The 19,913-nt window shown below is 37.6% G+C and overlaps 3 protein-coding genes across 3 annotated transcripts; 1 reads left to right on the forward strand and 2 right to left on the reverse strand.

Moving 5' to 3' along the window:
- On the forward strand, positions 1 to 1,535 carry LOC116291924 (neuropeptide FF receptor 2-like). Its single transcript, XM_031699158.1, has 2 exons — positions 1 to 985; positions 1,420 to 1,535. Exons 1-2 carry the CDS (start codon positions 1 to 3, stop codon positions 1,533 to 1,535), a joined length of 1,101 nt encoding a protein of 366 aa, XP_031555018.1.
- Positions 1,536 to 3,788: 2,253 nt separating this feature from the next.
- LOC116291912 (NADH-cytochrome b5 reductase-like) lies at positions 3,789 to 9,421 on the reverse strand. Its single transcript, XM_031699145.2, has 5 exons — positions 8,849 to 9,421; positions 7,911 to 7,998; positions 7,214 to 7,318; positions 6,430 to 6,633; positions 3,789 to 5,605 (listed from the first exon to the last, which is right to left on the reverse strand). Exons 1-5 carry the CDS (start codon positions 9,196 to 9,198, stop codon positions 5,399 to 5,401), a joined length of 954 nt encoding a protein of 317 aa, XP_031555005.1. The 5' UTR covers positions 9,199 to 9,421; the 3' UTR covers positions 3,789 to 5,398.
- Positions 9,422 to 11,108: 1,687 nt separating this feature from the next.
- Positions 11,109 to 13,180, reverse strand: LOC116291910 (acetylcholinesterase-like). Its single transcript, XM_031699144.2, has one exon. The coding sequence runs from the start codon at positions 12,986 to 12,988 to the stop codon at positions 11,876 to 11,878; it is 1,113 nt and encodes a 370-aa protein (XP_031555004.2). The 5' UTR covers positions 12,989 to 13,180; the 3' UTR covers positions 11,109 to 11,875.
- Positions 13,181 to 19,913: the final 6,733 nt, after the last annotated feature.

Below are 19,913 nucleotides of genomic sequence, written 5' to 3' on the forward strand. Positions count from 1 at the left end.
ATGTTCGATCCCAATGCCACAAAGGTGCTTGCCTATGAACTGGAAAACAGATCTCTTGGCTTGGTCATCGTAGAAACTTGTATTCTTATTGTCTTCGCTGTAGCAGCTCTTGTAGGGAACTCTTGTGTCTTGTTCGTGTTTTACAAATCACCAGATCTTCGCACCGTTGCGAACTATTACTTGATAACACTCGCTGTATCTGATTTTGCCTTTCCCGTGATTACAATGCCTCCACTTATAGCAACAGCAGCTACAGGTCGTGATATGTACGGCGACCAAGGGAAAGTTATTGGATTCATAGGCCTCTCATTTGCACTTGGTTCGATTTTAACGACCTCACTGATCGCCAAGAATAGATTTTTCTGCATCGTTAAGCCTCAGTTGTACAAGAAGTTTTTCAAGAAAAAGCCAGCGATTTGCATGATTGCAGGTGCCTGGGCGATTGCAATATTAGGTAACGTTTTGCTCTCTCTCAATGGAAAAATAATGTTCGTGTTTGATCCAGGACGAATGATCTATTTTCCCTCCAGTCAAGACATATACATAGCTCGCTTTTTTACAGCTTTGAACCAATTCCTTTTCGTTGTTTTACCGCTGTCATTGACAGTTATATGTTACTGGAAGGTTTATAGAAGTGTTAAAGTGCATAACGCTACGATGGCCACGAATATTAACACAGGACCGACCAACAGAAACTCTTTTAGCAAGAACGAAATTCAAGTTACAAAGTCTCTGCTTGCGTTGGTTTGTGGGTCCTTATTTTGCTGGATTCCATCGGCAAGTATTGATCAAATAAGCTTGTATGTTAGTTTGCCTCGCTCAGTACAGATGATAACGATCTACGCTGCCTCGTCAAGCAGTGCAATCAATCCTGTTATATTCTACATATTTAATAGACCGTTCAGAAGAAGGTTTTACCAATTATTTGGTCATTTTCTACCTATCAGTACCGTACCCTCTACCAGTAATGAGAGTCAAACGCAAGGTGAGAGACATAGATGTATAGAATATATTAGAACAGTATTAAGTGAAAAGGCTTTTTTCTCATACGCTCTACTTTTTACTTTAAGCCTAATGCCATGCATTTTAAAGCGAGGAATCACCTCGAGGCATTCCCTTGAGTATTGTTTTCCCTTTGGAAAACATGTCGATGGAGCTAAAACAAAATTGATTGTGCTAAAATAAAGTTGATGATAGTCTAATGAATAATGAATAAGAAGGAAATGAGACAAAATTGTTCGTCCTCAAATGATAAAGATGTCAGAACATGATCAGTGATTTAGATTAAGAGAGGTGAAGGGGGAAAAAATGGAGGTTATTTTTTCCACACACCAAAAAAATTTCGGCATGGAAGGGTGGAGCAAAAATGGTAATTGAAAACTTTGTTCCTAGTTTTAAAGTGATTATTTCCCCCCACAGGATCTAACCACACAGCGCTTACTAAAGTGAGAAGAATACAAGTGAAAAATGCTGTTCCAAGTACAACAAAGAGTGGTTTGTTTTCACCTTCATTGAACTGTAATATTGGACACTAGAAACAATAATAATATAATAATTGTGCGAGTCATGTTAATCCGATTTGTCTTGCTTTAGCAAATCCCCCGTCCCTGATACCAGTGTCATCCCTACGGTGAACCTGGGCAAAATGTAACTATCGGTCAAGAATCAATTGAGTCACATAATATAATCAGTTTGAACTATTAACTATGATTTGAACGAGCTCTGAGATAATTTTCAAGGCTTTTAATATTGATATCCTCATTCTAAGTGCCTCTTACTCTATTTGTACTATTTTCCCCCCTTCCTCTATCTAAGAGTGACAGAGGATAAATAGTACTAAAAGAACGGACATCAATTGAGAGCGGAAGACGTACTTTAATAGTATTTGAACAAAACCTCTTATGAGACTGTACAGGTGTGAGAGATTGTGAAAGACGTTGTGAGATTTAACTAAATTAACTTAAACTTTACCCCAAAAAAACTCTCTTTTCATCCATATTTGGTAAGCTTACCTTATTTAAAAGTGAACATAGATTTCTTTTTGGTGATTTTCCCGCCATTTAAAGCTTTAAAATGTCGAAAATATGAACCAAAACTTGCAGACATTATAAAGAAACGCCATCTCTTCGTTGCCATCTTGGATTTAGTTTTGCGGCCTGGCCTTGGACAAAGGGAGCCCAGTAGGAAACCCAAAAAGTTTAAAAACACAGGGATCCCAGGCGCACAGAATTATAAGTTGATGTTCAAGACCAGATTACTGTAAAACGACTGTAAAACGTCTTTATATTGGCTAGAAAATTGGACTTTCAGGTCCGGAATGCGGAATTGGTTCGAAGTTATGGATTGGGCACCAATGGGCTTCCTGTGGTGTTACGGACTTACGGACTTCGATGACGTACCGACTCCCCTTTATTATTTAGAATATTACCATAATTTAAAACTCTGATTGCAAAAAAAAAAAGATTATAAATTGTTTCTATTGTTTACTGTCCTGTGAAAACAGGAGAAACGTGCCCCGTAATCCTTATAGTTCTCTTTAAAACAGATAGCAATGTGTAGTTGTTTGTGGGACAAGATTTTAATTTCACTGGGAAAACTTCTGCAACAGTTATTGGTTCGCTATTGACTGAGTCAGAGCCATTAATAGTTGGTATTGTTTTTTTTGTTTTGACTGAACTATTAAAATCACTTCAAAGTTTATTTTCGGCATTTTCAAGGTCATTTTGGTTTAGCAATGCTTTGGTCTTGTTATAATCATCCCGCTGAATAACGACATCTGTAGAAGAGATGACGTACGATGCAATAAAGATCTTGCGACAAACAAAAGGAGGCCGGATAACTTTGCACTTTGCATAAGTAATACAGGATTTATATCAATCGTTTTTACCGCCAATTTTTACCGTCTTTTGCCAAAAGCTGTTTTTATTGTTGATATTTTTTCAACATGATCTATTTGGTTTTTGAAATACGGTTAGTTCGGCTACACGCAAGCTATGTTTTTATAATTAAGAAAAGTAGGGAATATCCGACGTAAAAGCACACAAGGAAACTAGATTTTGCACATTTCGATTTCTTTTCATTTTCTTAGGTTTTTCTGCCTGTTTATAGCTACAATTAGAAAACAAGAAAAATAAAGAGCCGAGAAAGGAAAGTTAAAAAAAGGAAATAAATGAAGAACGAAAGCAAAGAAAACTAAAGTAAAAAAATTAATAAAAAAAAAAAGCGCTCGAAAACGTTCAAGGCCATCTGACACAGGAAATGTAAACTTGGTTATAAAGTATTAGCACATCTGGGAATCGACAGTTCGAGAAACCATAGCTACTAGAGGTCAGCTGACAAGCATTTGGTTTCAGACACGAATTAAGCGAAGAAAAAAACAGCGATTGGTATATTTTGATCTTTGAAGTTCGACCTTTGAAAACGCACTTCATAAAAATAACAGAATTTGTCAGTTAACACTAAATTTCAAACTGAAGTAGTCCATAGTATTGAGTATAAGATGGTTCTTTTCCTAGAGCTGGCGTTGATAATCGGAGGAACAACATGTTTTGCAGCTACGAACATTATCCTTGTAGCCAAATCAATCGTGAAGTGGATTAAAAGAAACGAGAGACCAAAACCGCCTTTTGCACGAAAATACAGACCAGGATTTCAAGATAAATATGGATATTTGTACTATTAAAAACACCTTGGAATATTTACCAAAATGAAGGACACTGTACATAGATAAACTACTGGGAAGACTTGGTTGAGATTTGTGTAAACGCTGTTGATACTTTGGAACTAAATGGAGGTTAACTATTGTTTATTTTTGGAAATCTCTAAGGGATATACATGGATTCGGACATAAAAATAATGTAGAAACTGTACAAAATATTATAGGAAAGTCTGCATTAGGAACTTTAACGTAGGAATCTGTAGACCACTAGAGAACCAGTAAGCTTAGGAACACGAGTTGCAACTCGATGTTTTTCTTGTTCTTCGCGTGCTCTAAATCTTTATATCATAGTATATTAAAACAAGCGGTCGTGTTGAATACTCCATTTTACAGTTCCATTCAGTGACCACAAATAATAGCTCCAAGCAGTGGGTGGCGTTGCTTTACATGATAAAGATTATAGTTTTGCTGTGCGAGGAAACTCCAACCTTAGCCTCCTTCGCAGCCGTTCTTAGGGTCGTCACGCAACGTTTCCCTCCCCACGACTCTAAGAACGGCTGCGAAGGAGGCTACTCCAACCTCGGCTTGGAACTATTATTCGTGGTCACTGAATGGAACTGTAAAGTGGAATATTGCTATTATATTTTATATATGTCTTGACGATTTTGAAAAAGCGTATGTTTGTCATATGATATCAGCCTTGTACCTAATGTTTTTGTTAGTCCATGTATTCATAACTCGTAAATATTATCAAATAGAGGTACTAAATAATAAAGTAAAGTATATCAAGATATGTAAGCCAGCAATTTTTTATAGTCTAATATAGCAGAGGCACGAGGGATATCTCCTAACGAGACTTAAATGTTCATATATTTTAACATGGGGTCCTTCTGCATGTAACGCAAACCTATTGTATTCTTTGTTAGCTTCGTTCTTTTGAATTATGTTACTGTGTCTGGTACGGGAATAAGGAGCCCATCAATGTATGTAATGGACGTATTGTGAAGTCAGGCATAAAACTCTCGTGCCTAATAAATAAAAGTTATCTAAAGGTATCTGGGAGCACTTCAATAATTTTGCTCTCATTCCAAGACATATGTGCATTCGTATTATTCTTCGATAGCATGTTACGTCATCGCGGCCATGTTGGTGGTATTTCACAAAACATTTCTCATTAGCTTCCATCGTTAATACCACCAACATGGCCACCATGTTTTTTTTGTCATTTGGCTTTCTTGGAAGCTCGTGGCTCATCAATTTGATGAGAATTTGGTGGCGTTTTAAGGTAATTTGAGTTCAAGTATCATTTTTTTGTTTAACGGTTGCGCACGAAAATACACATGAAAATACAACTCGAAAAAGAATATTCTTCTCAAGGGAATGAAACGTGCTCTGAATGCTCTCATGCACAATAGACCTCCTCGGCTCTGACATAATGTTTTCCCATTTCAGACCACATGTCATTCCCTAGAGTATCATTTCTTTGTTTAAGGTTTGCGCTCGGTTGCACACGAGAAGACACATGAATATGGATACAGCTCAAACAAAGAATCTTATTCTCAAGGGAATGACACGTGGTCTGAAATGGGAAATCATTACCCCAAGCCGCGGAGGTCTATTGGATTTGGTCCATCGACAACTTAGCTTAACATCTTAAGATAATATATATACAATTGCATTCTTAGCTTGGGCTACCTGTAGACTCCTCGGCTCTTATCTGGGTACTAGTCCCTTCATTTCTTAGAATCTAAAGTACGTTGATCCATCGTACCCAAGCTGACTAAGAAAATTGATCATGTCTTTGTCAAAAGATTTGGTCCCGCAGATCAATACAAAGACTTTATTGCTTGGAGCGGGAATCTCGTGGGATAGAAGATCTTTGTCGATACGCCCGTAATGGATTCTATCTCCATAACGAACTCGGGTCTCGTTGCCTGGTTTGTCTTCCTGAGATTATAAGAAAGAAGAGCTCGTCAAGGGTAACGAAGGAACCCAACGACGAATAAATAAAACAAAACGATAAAAAAATAAAACAAAATGAGCTTAAAATGACTGAAACGTTTGGGGGTTATAGTGCACATGTCCACGAAGCATTTCAGTCATTTTGAGCTAATTCTCACAGAGATGTTCTCTATTTGATGATGTCCCTTTTTTTAATGAGGATCCTGGGTTGACGTCATCATTTCGTGATGTCTATATTGAATATCTCGGACTACAACGGAAAGAGATATCAAGAAGAAAGTAGGGGCCATTCTCATTTATTTTATAAGGGCTTTGAAATCAGGGAGAGATCATGTAGGCTTGATAAGCACTTAAAAAACATACAGTCAATTCAATAAACGTTGTCGTCGACCGGCTCAAGCCTACGCGACTGGACCGAAAAGAATATGGGTAAAAATCACTGAGGCGGTTAAATATTCGTCCTGAATTAATTGTTCCCGCTATTAATAAGATAATGATGGCGAGAAACAATCCATTAAATGTATGTCTTCGGGTTTAGGGAAAGAAAAACAGAGTAGTTATGATGCAGTTCACAATTTCGAAAATATGAAGGCATTAAAAAAACGTCTCCTTCAACACTTCCCGCTCGCCTACGAAGGTTCGTGCTGTAAACCAGGCATAACTAGTCAGATAAAATTATGGAGTCAACTCGGCTTCAATGATTGCTAACTAGAGTTCCTTTCGGTCCAGTCACGTAGGCTCGAGTTGGTCGACGACAACATGTTTTGAATTGACTGTATATTAGCATAATGGTTCATTATCAGACTTACCCTACTGATGACATACATAACGTTAAAATTCCAGTGATCAGTACTGACATCCAGTACATCCTTCATCAGGATCTCTTGATACGTACGACATGTGTATAACAGGCTGATTCTTGTTTCATCATCATCATTATCAAGTATGGACTGAAGGACTTGGATCATGGGTGCAATACCAGTTCCTGCTGCCAGCATGCAGATATGATGGTACTGTGTGTGCAACAATATATAATGCATTAGGTTAGCACTAATACCAGTACTGGGTGCAATGGTTAGGTTAGGTTAGCGCTGGTGCTGTGCTGGTTGATGACGATATGATGATGATAAAGTTGGTGTTGATGATGTCCTTGATGATGATGTCAGATGATGATGATTGCTATGCCGATAATGAGGATAGTAATCTATGATGATGATGATGGTGGTGGTGGTGGTGATAATGATCTATGATGTCGATAATGATGTTGATAATGACCTTGATGACGATGATGATGTCAGATGATGATGATTGTGAGGCTGACAATGAAGACAATGATTTATGGTAATGACGATAGTGTTGATGCTGGGTGATGACTTTGATGATGTTGATGCTGATTGATGATGATGATAATGATGATGTGCGATAATGTTGAAAGTGATACCAATAATGAAGATAATGATCTATGGCGATAATATGATGATGATGATAATCAGTACAGTACAATCATCTCTATGGTGATATGGTAATCACCCATGACATATTCGAGGGCCATTGATGATAAATATAATGACAATGACAGTGATAAGAACGTACCCTGTTTGGCGTATATATAAACTTTCCAAAAGGTCCTTTCCATTTGACCTTGTCTCCAACCTGCCATGTCTCCACATACTTGGACATCTTACCATCTTCATAAATCTAAGAGTAAGGTACAAAGAAGATCAAAAACTAAAATGGAGCTTGCTGATATTAACATGGTCCTTTTGGACAATTTCAGGTGTCTCAAATGATGATGATGATATTTAGATATCTGTTTTGTGACGATGATGACACTGAATATGTTGATAAGGATGGTGATATTATTGTTGCTATATTGATGTTAATGATGATTTTGATGGTGTCTCGATGATCAGATGACATTGAATACTATTAGAATGTTGATCATGTAATTGTTGACAATGATCAATGCTGATGATGATTTTGATGGATTGGTCATTAACAATGGTGATGATGATGTTGATGTTAATTATGTTGATCATGGTAACGAAGATGTAAATGAGGATGATGATGATGCATGCTGATGTTGCTTATAATATTTATGACAGTGTTGTTGTTGATGATGATGATGATGGTTGCAGGGGTATAGATGATGATGATGATGATAATATTGATGATTTTCTTGTTGCTGATGACTATGATATTGATGATGATGATGATGATGACAGTTAAAGTGTGATGATGTTGATAATAAAACATGATAATCATAATGAGATGAAATGATTAAAAATACCTTGATAAGAACATCAAAGTAACCACAGGCATCTAAAGGTGAGATGGGAGTGTACTGCCTTGTGATTGGTGGATCGTCCATATCGCTCCTACATTCAAAGATTAAATCCTAATCATGAACACTGTCAAACATGTTGCGTTCATGCAGCTGGTTTAGCATCACGATGCTGTGTGGGAGGTCATGTGTTCAATCCCCAGGAGCACTAACACTCTCTTTCTTAATGAGAAAGTGCTGCCCTTGTTATAACTACATCAGTGTGGATGACCACATTAAATGGCTTTCTTGACTCCACGTTATCTCACCCTGCATCCAGTGGGCCTAAGAGTACCACTGAGGACGTAAAGAAACCCTGGCTCTTACCACCCTCAGTGTCTACACCTCATAATATTCAATTCTCATAATGGTAAGCACCTTTGATTATCATGATATACATATACAGAAAGGGCTTTATATAAATCATGAGAATTAAGAATAACTGTAACATGTATAATGTATATCATTTCAACCATAATCAATGATACATGACCACATCAGCAGACCTGTCATATTAATATCTAATTGTGTATCTAAATAAATATTATTATTATTTTATTATTATAATTATTAATTCATACATAAAACATTATTACTCATAAATAAAGAAATACAGTAGAGCGGATGCAATTAAACCGTGAAATAAAATCAAACTAAATACTAACTAATAGTACTGTATCTATTTAGTGACTAATAGTTGCTATCACTCATCCAGAACATTTATTAAACAAAGACAAATACACAAGAGACCATTTGTGTCTTTTGTTTAATAATAATCGATGTTCTGGTTGAGTAATAGCAACTGTTAGTCACTAAATAGATACTGTTAGTTATCATTTAGCTTGATTTTATTTCACAGTTTAATTGCATCAGCTCTATTGAAAGTGCATTAATGTTACATGTACCTTAGAATAAGATGTTCTCCAACGTTCAACCCCAGTCTTTTTCCTCCTGGGATCATAAACCTATAAACCCAACACTTTTCAGCAACCTTCTTCATTGACTCCAACTCAAACTCCTTGAACTCTGAACGACTGATTATTTCACATGAATCAGATGAATACGAAGCTGCACCACTTGTGATTTCTTTGCATTTTCGTTCCCACTTTCGTACATCTTCTTCGTAGATATCAAAAACACATGGTGTACAACCTGAACCACAACAGTCACTAGGAAGAGGCTCTTCTGGTTTCAATGGTAGAGAAAACACTGCTTTTGAGCACTTATCCTCGCTTTCATTTGACCACATCTCCATGACATGTACACAATATTGTCTAATTTACATATGCTAATGTATATCTACAAGTTATCAGTATAAACTTTTGAACATGCAAAATGCCTCAAACCAAAAGCATTATGACAAACTGGACTATTTTGGTGATTATTTATAAAAATTTAACCTCGAATGTAAATTTACAAATGCATTTTTACAAAGTCTTTTTCATTTTCTGGTATATAAGTATATAGAAAACACTATACAACGAAAAAAACTGTTCAAAACTGTACATACGTATGCTAGAGTATGAGAAAAATGATAAAAAGACTAGCATAAAGCTTAATTTGAAGTTTAAAATTGCTACAAACTTACAGTGTAATTAGTTTCACGTTGGATAATTAGAAAATGTTTTTGTTAAAGAAAACGTTAAATAATAATAAAAAGATCAAATAATAATCTTTAGAAGAACAGCTATATGCTAAGCTATCAAAAGTTAATTATTTTTCTGTGAACTGAGTAGTAGAGTAGAGAATAATTTCTTTAAAATTTAGATTAAAAAGGTTTATATAAAGTCTAGTACTTTACAGAACGAGAGTTGACTCGCGAGAAAGATTGCGTTTCTTTCGGTGAAATTCCCAACATCATTGACATCCACCATGAATAACCTTCCTCACATGTTCTCTTCGGGTTATATTCTGTAGTATTTTGCTTTCTTTTGCGTTAATTCGTGCCGTTAATGCACGAAGAAGTTTCTTGTTCTGTTTTACTGTCCATCGTCCGCCATTTTGTTTTCCATTCCACAGGAGGCCCGGTATTTGCTTTTGTAGTTACTTACCACAGGGCACCCACATCTAAGATTCAAATCTCTTGAGAGGCGCTGCTGACGACAAGGCAGGAAGGCGCAGGAGGACTCTGGCTACGAGATTGCTTAAGAAAGGAAGGGCTTCTCGTATCCAGACCCTACTCATTCCCCACATCGTAGATAGCTCGTAGATATATAGCCTATATAGAGCCTTTCATTTATGCTCTCTTGAAAGCACTAAATAGCACTCTGGTTACTATTGGGTCATTTTGGCATTTTCTGATACAGAAAATTAAGACGGAAAAACGCGACCCATTCTGGTTTGCAAAAGGCAACTTATGTAAGTCTGTGTTTTTTTGAGGTCCGTTTTTTCAAGACACCAACCAAATGGGTCATGCTATCTGTCTGTCTTGCTTGTTCAGGTATAACTGAGGGATACTCCTAGTTCAGGTATAAGGGATACTCCTAGTTCAGGTATAAGGGATACTCCTAGTTCAGGTATAAGGGATATTCCTAGTTCAGGTATAAGGGATACTCCTAGTTCAGGTATAAGGGATATTCCTAGTTCAGGTATAAGGGATACTCCTAGTTCAGGTATAAGGGATTCTCCTAGTTCAGGTATAAGGGATACTCCTAGTTCAGGTATAAGGGATACTCCTAGTTCAGCTATGAGGGATATTCCTAGTTCAGGTATAAGGGATACTCCTAGTTCAGGTATAAGGGATATTCCTAGTTCAGGTATAAGGGATACTCCTAGTTCAGGTATAAGGGATACTCCTAGTTCAGGTATAAGGGATACTCCTAGTTCAGGTATAAGGGATATTCCTAGTTCAGCTATGAGGGATACTCCTAGTTCAGGTATAAGGGATACTCCTAGTTCAGGTATAAGGGATACTCCTAGTTCAGGTATAAGGGATACTCCTAGTTCAGGTATAAGGGATAGGTTCAGGTAAGGGATACTCCTAGTTCAGGTATAAGGGATACTCCTAGTTCAGGTATAAGGGATACTCCTAATTCAGGTATAAGGGATACTCCTAGTTCAGGGTATAAGGGATACTCCTAATTCAGGTATAAGGGATACTCCTAGTTCAGGTATAAGGGATACTCCTAGTTCAGGTATAAGGGATACTCCTAATTCAGTATAAAGGAAGTTTACAATAACTTTAATAACTTTCACTTTTAAAATTTACTTTTTTGAGTTTTACAACTTCATTGATGCCACCATGGCTAACAAGATTATCTCTATTGAATCCATTGTTCTTACCAAATATGCTTAATGCTTAGTTTGTCTCGCATCTCATTCAAGCTAGTCACTCTATCCTGACTCGTCACGTGTTGGCAAGGTGCTGGTGCTGGAAAAAACGATGGGAAACGGGAATTCCAGAATGTCATTCTTTGTGGATGGTAATTTGTGGTCATGACGGGGTTACTTTGGATTTTCAGGTAAGCTTTGTTGGGTAAGCTAAAGTTGGACCAATTCACACCACTGACAGGGATAAGCGCAGGAGTGGGGTTACGAAATTTGGCAAAATTAGTAAACATAGTCACCACCTTGTCACTGACAGCCCTGTCGTTGTCGTCAAACGTCAGCTCACTTGGGTTAGACCTGAGAAGTGGTAGACCAAACATGTACGCTGTTGTATCTCCGTGAACGACGCCCATCCATGGGGGCTTTGAATGGTTTCGGGACCTATGAGCGAACTCAAACAAGTAGGTGGCAGTGCCGTTAGCACTGTGATATGACGATACATCCAATGTCGGTGCAATTACCGTGTAGTCGGACCACATATTCACAAGTTTCCTACGGTACTCACTGGGGTCATTGTTTGCAGGTGTGTATTGAGACTTAAGAGCATTAAATGCAGCACGTGATTGGTTCACTGCACCGCGTCCCAACACTGGGAAAATATTTTCTTAATAAGTTGTGAAACTTGTGTTATCGTTTATTGCTGCGCCTCCTTTTTCCACGATAAAAGATCCCTCTTGGCTCACGAAGCCTGCTATTAGAGGAAACTTAAGGAATTTCCCTTGTTTTCTTAAAATTTTTGGGTTGTCTGGAAGGAAGTGATGGTTAACGAACGGCTTGAGGATCAATGGGTTTGAAATCTTAAAGACAGTGGCGGTTGAAACTGTTTGAAGGCATTGAACAACTAACTGGCTGCTGTTTCTTGTACAGTTGACCATCCTTATCAACTCCTTGCTGGAATGTAAAACTTGAGACTTTGGAGCGTAAGCGAAAGGAGAGAGGTCCACACCACTCACTGCAATACCACGATGAAAGAGTCCTCTGGACTGAGGTGATAAGTAGTGTAGACCTACACTTGATCCTCCTGCGCTTTCACCAAGGACAGTCACGCTGCTTTTTTTGCCACCAAATACGCCGATGTTATCTCGAATCCACTTGAGGGCCTCTACCTGGTCAAGAAGACCCACATTTCCCGGTGCCTCCGAGTCCCCAGTACTAAAGAACCCAAATGGTCCAAGTCGATACTGGACAGTGACAAGAACAACGTCGCGCGTGGGCAAATACTCGCCTGGTGATATATCACGAATAGGGGTACCTGAGATATAGCTTCCTCCGTGTATATAAACAATAACTGGGTATTTTGTTGTACCTCTTGTTCTTGGAGTGTAGATATTCAGGTACAGACAATCTTCGTCCATATCTCTCATTGGCTCAAATGTTGGCCATGCTCTTCTTATTGATGCCAAGGTAACGTTATCCTGCACACACACTGGTCGTAGAAAAGTTGCATTATAATCACTTGATCTTTGAGTGGAAAGAGCTTGCGGGGGCTTGAAGCGAAGATTAAGATTACCAATTGGACTTCTAGCGTACGGAACGCCCAAGAACTTGTAGATGGTCTTCGCTTGCCCTCTATTTGTTTGGATAACTTGTCGCACGCCCCTGACATAGCCCTGTTGGGTTAACACCCGTGTGTCGTTTCTCCCAAGAGCAAGCGAAACAGCATGAAACATGAAAAGAGATAGTAAAATAACTTTAGGTTTTGACAAAACCAACTCCATCCTTGGCCAGTCTTTGAAGAATGACTTTAATCTACTGAATTCAATAGAGTTAAAGATGGTTTCTTTATTAACCAGCTTAATTCAATCTGACGATATGTGGGAAATAATAACGTCAGCATTACTAATATCATTTTTTGATTTATAAGTAATGCATATCAACTATCTGTACGAATTCGTGAACCTGGTTGGTCGACCTTGGCATATATCTTTTTTACAAAATTTTTGTTCATCACTTCAAACAATTAAGACAAAAAAATCTTGATATGATCCAATATAGGAAAATTGTAGTTTTAGACCAATTATTTTAACAATTGTAGCTACCATATTTGTGTGGTGTGTCGTTTTGTTCAAAAAAATCCTTTCACAAATAAACAATTTTGATGTTTTGAGGGATAGACCGGGATTGAAATAAATTTACTAGTTTCATTCAGTTAATGCAAGCTTCAAAACGAGATGGAAATCAAACTTTCAATAATTAATGTCTCAATCTTTGAAACTTGTTAAGAACGCATGAGCTGGTTTGCATGTAACACTGTCAAGAGCTCTGTCAAGAGCTCGTAACCCTCACTCAAGAGGAAATGTTTTTCAATAATGAGCAATAATGGCAAAAAGCACCAAAAACTAGACTTTCGTATGAGTTTTGACCCCAATTTTCGTTTTGGGTTAACACTCAAAACCTTTTTTAAACAGCTTTTAAACAGTAGCTTTGTCAGGCTTTTTTATAGAAAATATATGGGAAATAAGCAAATGAAGGCCTAAACCTCATTTCCGATTCAAATTTTTGCTTTGGGTTAACACTGTGATTCCACTTTCATCGGTCATCTCCACTTTCAAACGAGTTAAACTTTCTGAATATCAAGATTTTAGCCTTGTACAACAGCCTTTCTTCAAGGAAATAGTTATTGGCGCTCACCGCTTGAATATGAAAAGAATTCTCTATTAACAAAAAACAAAAAAAGCTAAAAAAATGGATTTCAGATCATGTAGACTCTATTTTCTCAGGTCTGGAACTATAACTTTATGTATTTTATTTTATGTTGGGTTTAAACAAACTCGTTAAAAAAACACATGCTCGGAATATAACGGGAAATGGTGGTCGCGTGCTCTGAATTCAAAACAGTTGCGTTTCTCAGTTAGATTTTTATTACCTGATGAGTGAAATAGGCAAAAAATGTAAGCAATTCTATTATAGAGTGCAAACAATTTATGCCTTAAGCACTAATTACTAAATTGTTCAAAATAGTGCTAGTTAAACAAAAGAAAACAATAGAACTATCATATAGTGTAAGTTAGTATTAATAATATTTCACGGAAATACTGTTTGCATTCTAGTCAATTGAGCGGAATTATGGTTGGGAAACCTATAGAGTGTGTGCAACCATGTGACTCAAAATCCATCTTGGTTGATCTAACGAGATAAGCTAATGAGGAATGCTTTGTTATTGCGAACCAAGATGGCGGTAATGAATTAAGAAGTTGAAATAATCGATTTTTTTCATATTTGGTACAAAGATGTAGAATACCATCCCAATAAACGTACTGATGTTCATTTTGAATAATTTCACTTTTATTTTGAGAAAATCGTTAAAATCGATTTTGGCCGTCGGTGCCCCATTTCAGCCTAAATCCGAGGTGAAAATGGTAGGTCTGAGAAAGGCGCTCGCGTTTAAAAATGAAGCAAACTAGAGAAGATCTGTTTTTGGAATATGGTAAAGGAAAGATTAATGATTATTTTAAGCTAAAAAATGAATGGGGAAACGCGTTCTAATAAGCGAACAGGAACGTTTTGTGAACTACATTTTTCGGGTTCTCAAATATTCAAATTTCACCCTTAGTTTGCAAAGCGCATTTTCATGTGCACCGGGTGTTCGGATTTATCTGAAATTCCAGCCATAATACCTTCGAATGTTCAGCTAAATCATATGTAAAATTCAGCTTGGGTTATTCCATGAGCGCTTTATACGAAACTCTCGAATTCAGAGAAATTTTCGTTGTTTGAGCTCGGCATCCGACGAAACCTTTTCGAGGCAGACATAAATATATCCTTAATATATTTTCTTGGTGTTCAGTTCTGACATTTGTTTTGATATCATTATTTGTCGATTGAATATTGAGCAATAAATTGTATTTATTTGCTCTTTTTCGACATTAGTTTAAAATGCTGTTACTTATTAAAAATTATAATTTGAAACAAGCATGTAAACACACGCGTCGGCACGATCTATATGACACTTATAAACAAGCCCATATAACTTCAGAGTTCTAAAAAGAGTTACATTTATGTCCAGATTTAGGACATTTAGACTAAAAAAACCGGGAGATCCTACCTAAAAGATAAATTGCTTGATTATTGTTCATACCTAGTACTGAATTTCGGCTTCTTTAGTTTTTGCTCGTCGTATACTTAGACAGTAATGCTATGTTGGTAATCAGACCTACCATTTTCACCTCGGATTTAGGCTGAAATGAGGGCACCGACGGCCAAAATCGATTTTCACGATTTTCTCAAAATAAAAGTGAAATTATTCAAAATGAACATCAGTACGTTTATTGGGATGGTATTCTACATCTTTGGACCAAATATGAAAAAAATCGATTTTTTCAACTTGGCCACGGATTTTCGATTATGTTTGATTTTTACAGACATTGCCTCTTAACATGCACCTGCTCTATTGTTCAACCGTTCCCTCATTGGAATTTTTAATCACTGACGATGGCTGTAGGACAGCCCAAACATGTATAGATTAAAGATTTGCTTTCTATTCATCAAAATTCGGCTCAATTTCTATATTGATGGGTTGCAAGCATTCCCAAGAGAGTTAAAAGACAAAAACATGGCGGCCATTGTGGTACCGTTAACAATGGATGCTAATGAGAAATCTTTTGTTTAAATGGTACCAACATGGCCGCGATGACGTAACGTGCAAACGAAGAATATCCATATTTTTTCTTGGCAGCAAATTTATAGTTTTGATGCAACAAGCTGATACTGATGGTACAAAATATCACCATTTACTAGAAAAGCATCGTTTGAGAACGATCGATGATGAACAAATAATGTCCGGCTAGCCGTAAATGTTGACTTAGACGCATTATTTCTCAAAAGGTATTGCTTGAAAGCTTTGCTTCCTAAGATGAGTTAGAACATTACGGGTGACGACCAAATATCAATTTCTATCTATGCTATGTCGGCGAGACTTCCCGGCATCTCTGTACTCGTGTCAATGATTAACAAATATTTAAAAAACTCATTAATAATTCATGAAGGAAACACAATAGAAATCATGACCATGAAGGAGGTTTTATATCTGATATAGATTCGTCTTCATTTGCATAAACTTTAACTTGGATTTTCTCTATCAAACTTGGTTCATTTCGTAAAGAATTCGGTACAGTATGAGAACATACATCAGGAGTTTTTTAAGCCGTTTAATAAACTCGCAGATCGTGTTTTATCGGGTCTAAAACCACTCGGCTACGCCTCGTGTTTTATACCCGATAAAACACTCCTGCTCGCTTATTAAAAAGTACACAATGAATATCAAGAAACGGCATCTGGTCACCAGAGACTGAACAAAATAAATGCCTTGGGGCGTACAACACTCACATCTTGAGGGGAACTGATTAAGAAATTATCTTCACCGAATACGTTAATGCTGTAATATTAGACAGATTAAGATTCCCGATTTTCCTTCCCGCAAACGGCAAACGTCACCATGCTTTCATCGTTTCCCTACATTTCACTTTACCTTTTACAAACCTTCTCAACGAAGACAAATATTCTTATTTTTATCTACCACTTGGATATCTTTTGCGATTCCTTTTCACTGATTTTAAAGAATTTTCACTATGGGTCAACTGACGTTTCACGTTTGCCGTAAACGAGACTCCTAAACTCTCTATTGAAACAAGACGAACGGTGAGTTGTTTCTCGTTCTGTTGATTATAAGACATCAATGTGTCTTTTCTCGTCTTGGTGGATGTTATAAAATGCTTTCTGTTTTCCATCCAAACGGCTTTTCTGACCCGTTCAGTTTGGTTTGTAAATAGTAGATGACTCACTTTTCGTCTCATTTTCATTTTAATTATCATAATTTATGCAAGGAGGCAAAGGAACTTAACACATTCATTCTACACTACAGGGTTTTCATACACGCATTTACATTCTCACCACTGAAAGTCAAGGATTCGTTCACGGCACAACCGAACTCAATGTCCATTAAGCCCCGTTTACACTAGCGATTTTTGCGGCGATTTTTGCTGCGACTTTTTTTGGGAGATTTTGTCCATAATAAATAATGGTAAAGAATTTACTTGTAAAGTTTTTTTCAGGATACCAAGATTTTCCCTAGACGAATGTCTCTTTTGAAGGATGAGACAAAAGATTTCATGTTTCCGAAAATTGCCACAAAAATCGCAGCAAAAATCGCTAGTGTAAAGGGGGCTTTATTAATCAAGAGAGCGAGGACCTTTGGAATACCCGTCCAGTCTAATCGTCTTTCTTTTGTAGTAAAACAAAACGTGTATTACCTTCAATTTTGATTATACTCGAGAAAATCAACTTTCCATGCAAAGCCGCTTAACTAAGTGGTTTTCCTTTTTTGTGTGCATCGTTTCCTCTAGATTTGACTAAGAATGTAATTCATAAGCAAATAGGTTTTGTCTATTAATAGGTTTTAGTTCTGCCATTAGTCGATAAAGTCTTTTTTTAGCAAAAAATGTTGAGCTGCCCTCGAGCTTATGTCTTATCTTTATCGAGGTGATATTGTGCTCAATTAACACCAACGAATCCTGTAAGTACGTTATTCACTGCTGATGTTTCGAAATCGTCTGTAGTCAATAAGCCTGAAGTGAGATGACGTTTTACCCCCGTCTCTAGACCATAATCCTTTTCACATCGCTTTTGTTCTTTAATTATGACTTTTGTTTCTGTATTCTCTAAGGAATCAAAAATTTTAATATGAAAGACTTTTAAAAACTATTATGGTATAGAGTCGGGGGTAAAACGTCATCTCGCTTCAGGATTATTGGAGTGATGACTTTATGCTGTTAAAAGTCTCCTGTAAGGGTGGTTGTCGGGAGGTCACACGGGGAAGACTATTTAAACCTTGAAATTTCAATCCCCTTTAAATAAAGTCAGTTAGGCTATATATATCATATTGCAATCGGCCTCAGAATAATATGCTTGCAATTTGTTTTAGTAAATTCGTTAGAAAACAAACATTACTATTCAGGACTATTAAAACGCGAGCTTTTGGATTCTCGCAATCTCGCTCATAAAGCCCATATTTCTTACTGCGCATGCACGCGCGCATGCGCAAATGGTTTTTGCTAGTAACGTATTAAGAAGTTGTTCACCTGCTAGGAGGTCCGGATAGGGAATAGTGCGCGAGGTACCAAGCCTTTAGGCCGCGGTCAAAATGCCGCCCGCTCGAGCAGCCAATAAGAACGCACGACTTTTAGGACTATACTGAACTACAAAAATAAATAGATGGATTAAGAAGTCTATTGATTTATCGATCTTCTACACATGGGCTGATCTGTCTAACTTTTACAGCCCATGCAGCTCTGACAAGGTACCCGATGACATACATGGATAGTTTATCAATGGTGATATTATATGTGAGCGCGCCGCCGATTGACGGGCTTAATACTGGGATTCTACATGACCCTGGGCAATCCCTGGTAACTTTACCAGCCCGCACCAGCTGTCTTAACATTCTCGATTCTTATCAAACCCTGGAACAACCTCTGTGCTGATCTAAGTCAGGGAAGGGCTAACTCACAGATCAAACCCTGAATCGACCTCTGGGCTGATCTAAGTCAGGGCATGGCTAACTCACAGATCAAACCCTGAAAAAACCTCAGGGCTGATCTAAGTCAGGGCACGACTAACTCACAGATCAAACCCTGAAACAACCTCTGGGCTGATCTAAGTCAGGGCACGACTAACTCACAGATTAAACCCTGAAACAACCTCTGGGCTGATCTAAGTCAAGGCACGACTAACTCACAGATTGAACCCTGAAACAGCATCTGGGCTGATCTAAGTCAAGGCACGGTTAATGAGATCAAAGCACCCTGAAACAACCTCTGGGCTGATCTAAGTCAGGGCACGACTAAACCCTGATGGTTAACCCTCAGTTCGGATGGAGAAAAAAATGTGTTCTATGCTGAGTCCAGGAATTGAACCCCAGACCACCTAGAGGTGAGGCAACCTTATCAAACGACGAGGGCAATTTATTTTCCCTTCAAAGGCTCCCGCACATCGAATGCGTGCAAAAAGATCATCCCTGTCGTAAAAGTAACGGTAAGAACACTTCTCTAGGAAACGTGATTAGACCAATAAACATCTTGGTAATTAAGCTGCATAAACTTTAACAACAGTTGATAACTATTACCTGCTATTAGTAAAGATAACTGAGTCGATCATCATCTATCCACAAGCCGCTTTGCATGTGTGAGTAGAGTTGTTTGTTGGTTCTCTCCTAGTTCTCTGAGGGCCAGTTATCTCCGTGTTTGTGCTTTTTCTCTTTCCGCAAAAATTCAGTGGATGCAGATGCTACTCTATAGAAATGCACGAACTGTTAAGGTTTCCGTGCAGGTTTGATGTCAATATGCTACACGTCACTCGCTTTTTGAAAATGTACGATAAATGTACGATCGCTAGGACCTTGAAAGGGGAAGTTCGTTTAGTTCTACCAATCTTAGTTTATGCCATTTCTTGATAAACATTTTATTGCGTTATCAGATCTTATTTCATCTTTTTATATAAGGGGAGGGGAGGTGGTCTTTTAACGTATTCTCAAGATAATGAAACGTGTTCTGCTGAAATGGGAAAACATTTTATACTCCCAAGGTAAAAAGGTCTATATTGATGAAAGATTTTGAGAAAATTGCTCTCGTTTTTTCTCCTATTCAGTGA

The sequence above is a fragment of the Actinia tenebrosa genome, unplaced genomic scaffold (genome assembly GCF_029948245.1).
Source record: "Actinia tenebrosa isolate PJP-AT-01 unplaced genomic scaffold, QUT_ActTen_1.0 PGA_scaffold15__27_contigs__length_11533743, whole genome shotgun sequence".
NCBI classification, from domain to species: Eukaryota; Metazoa; Cnidaria; class Anthozoa; order Actiniaria; family Actiniidae; genus Actinia; species Actinia tenebrosa.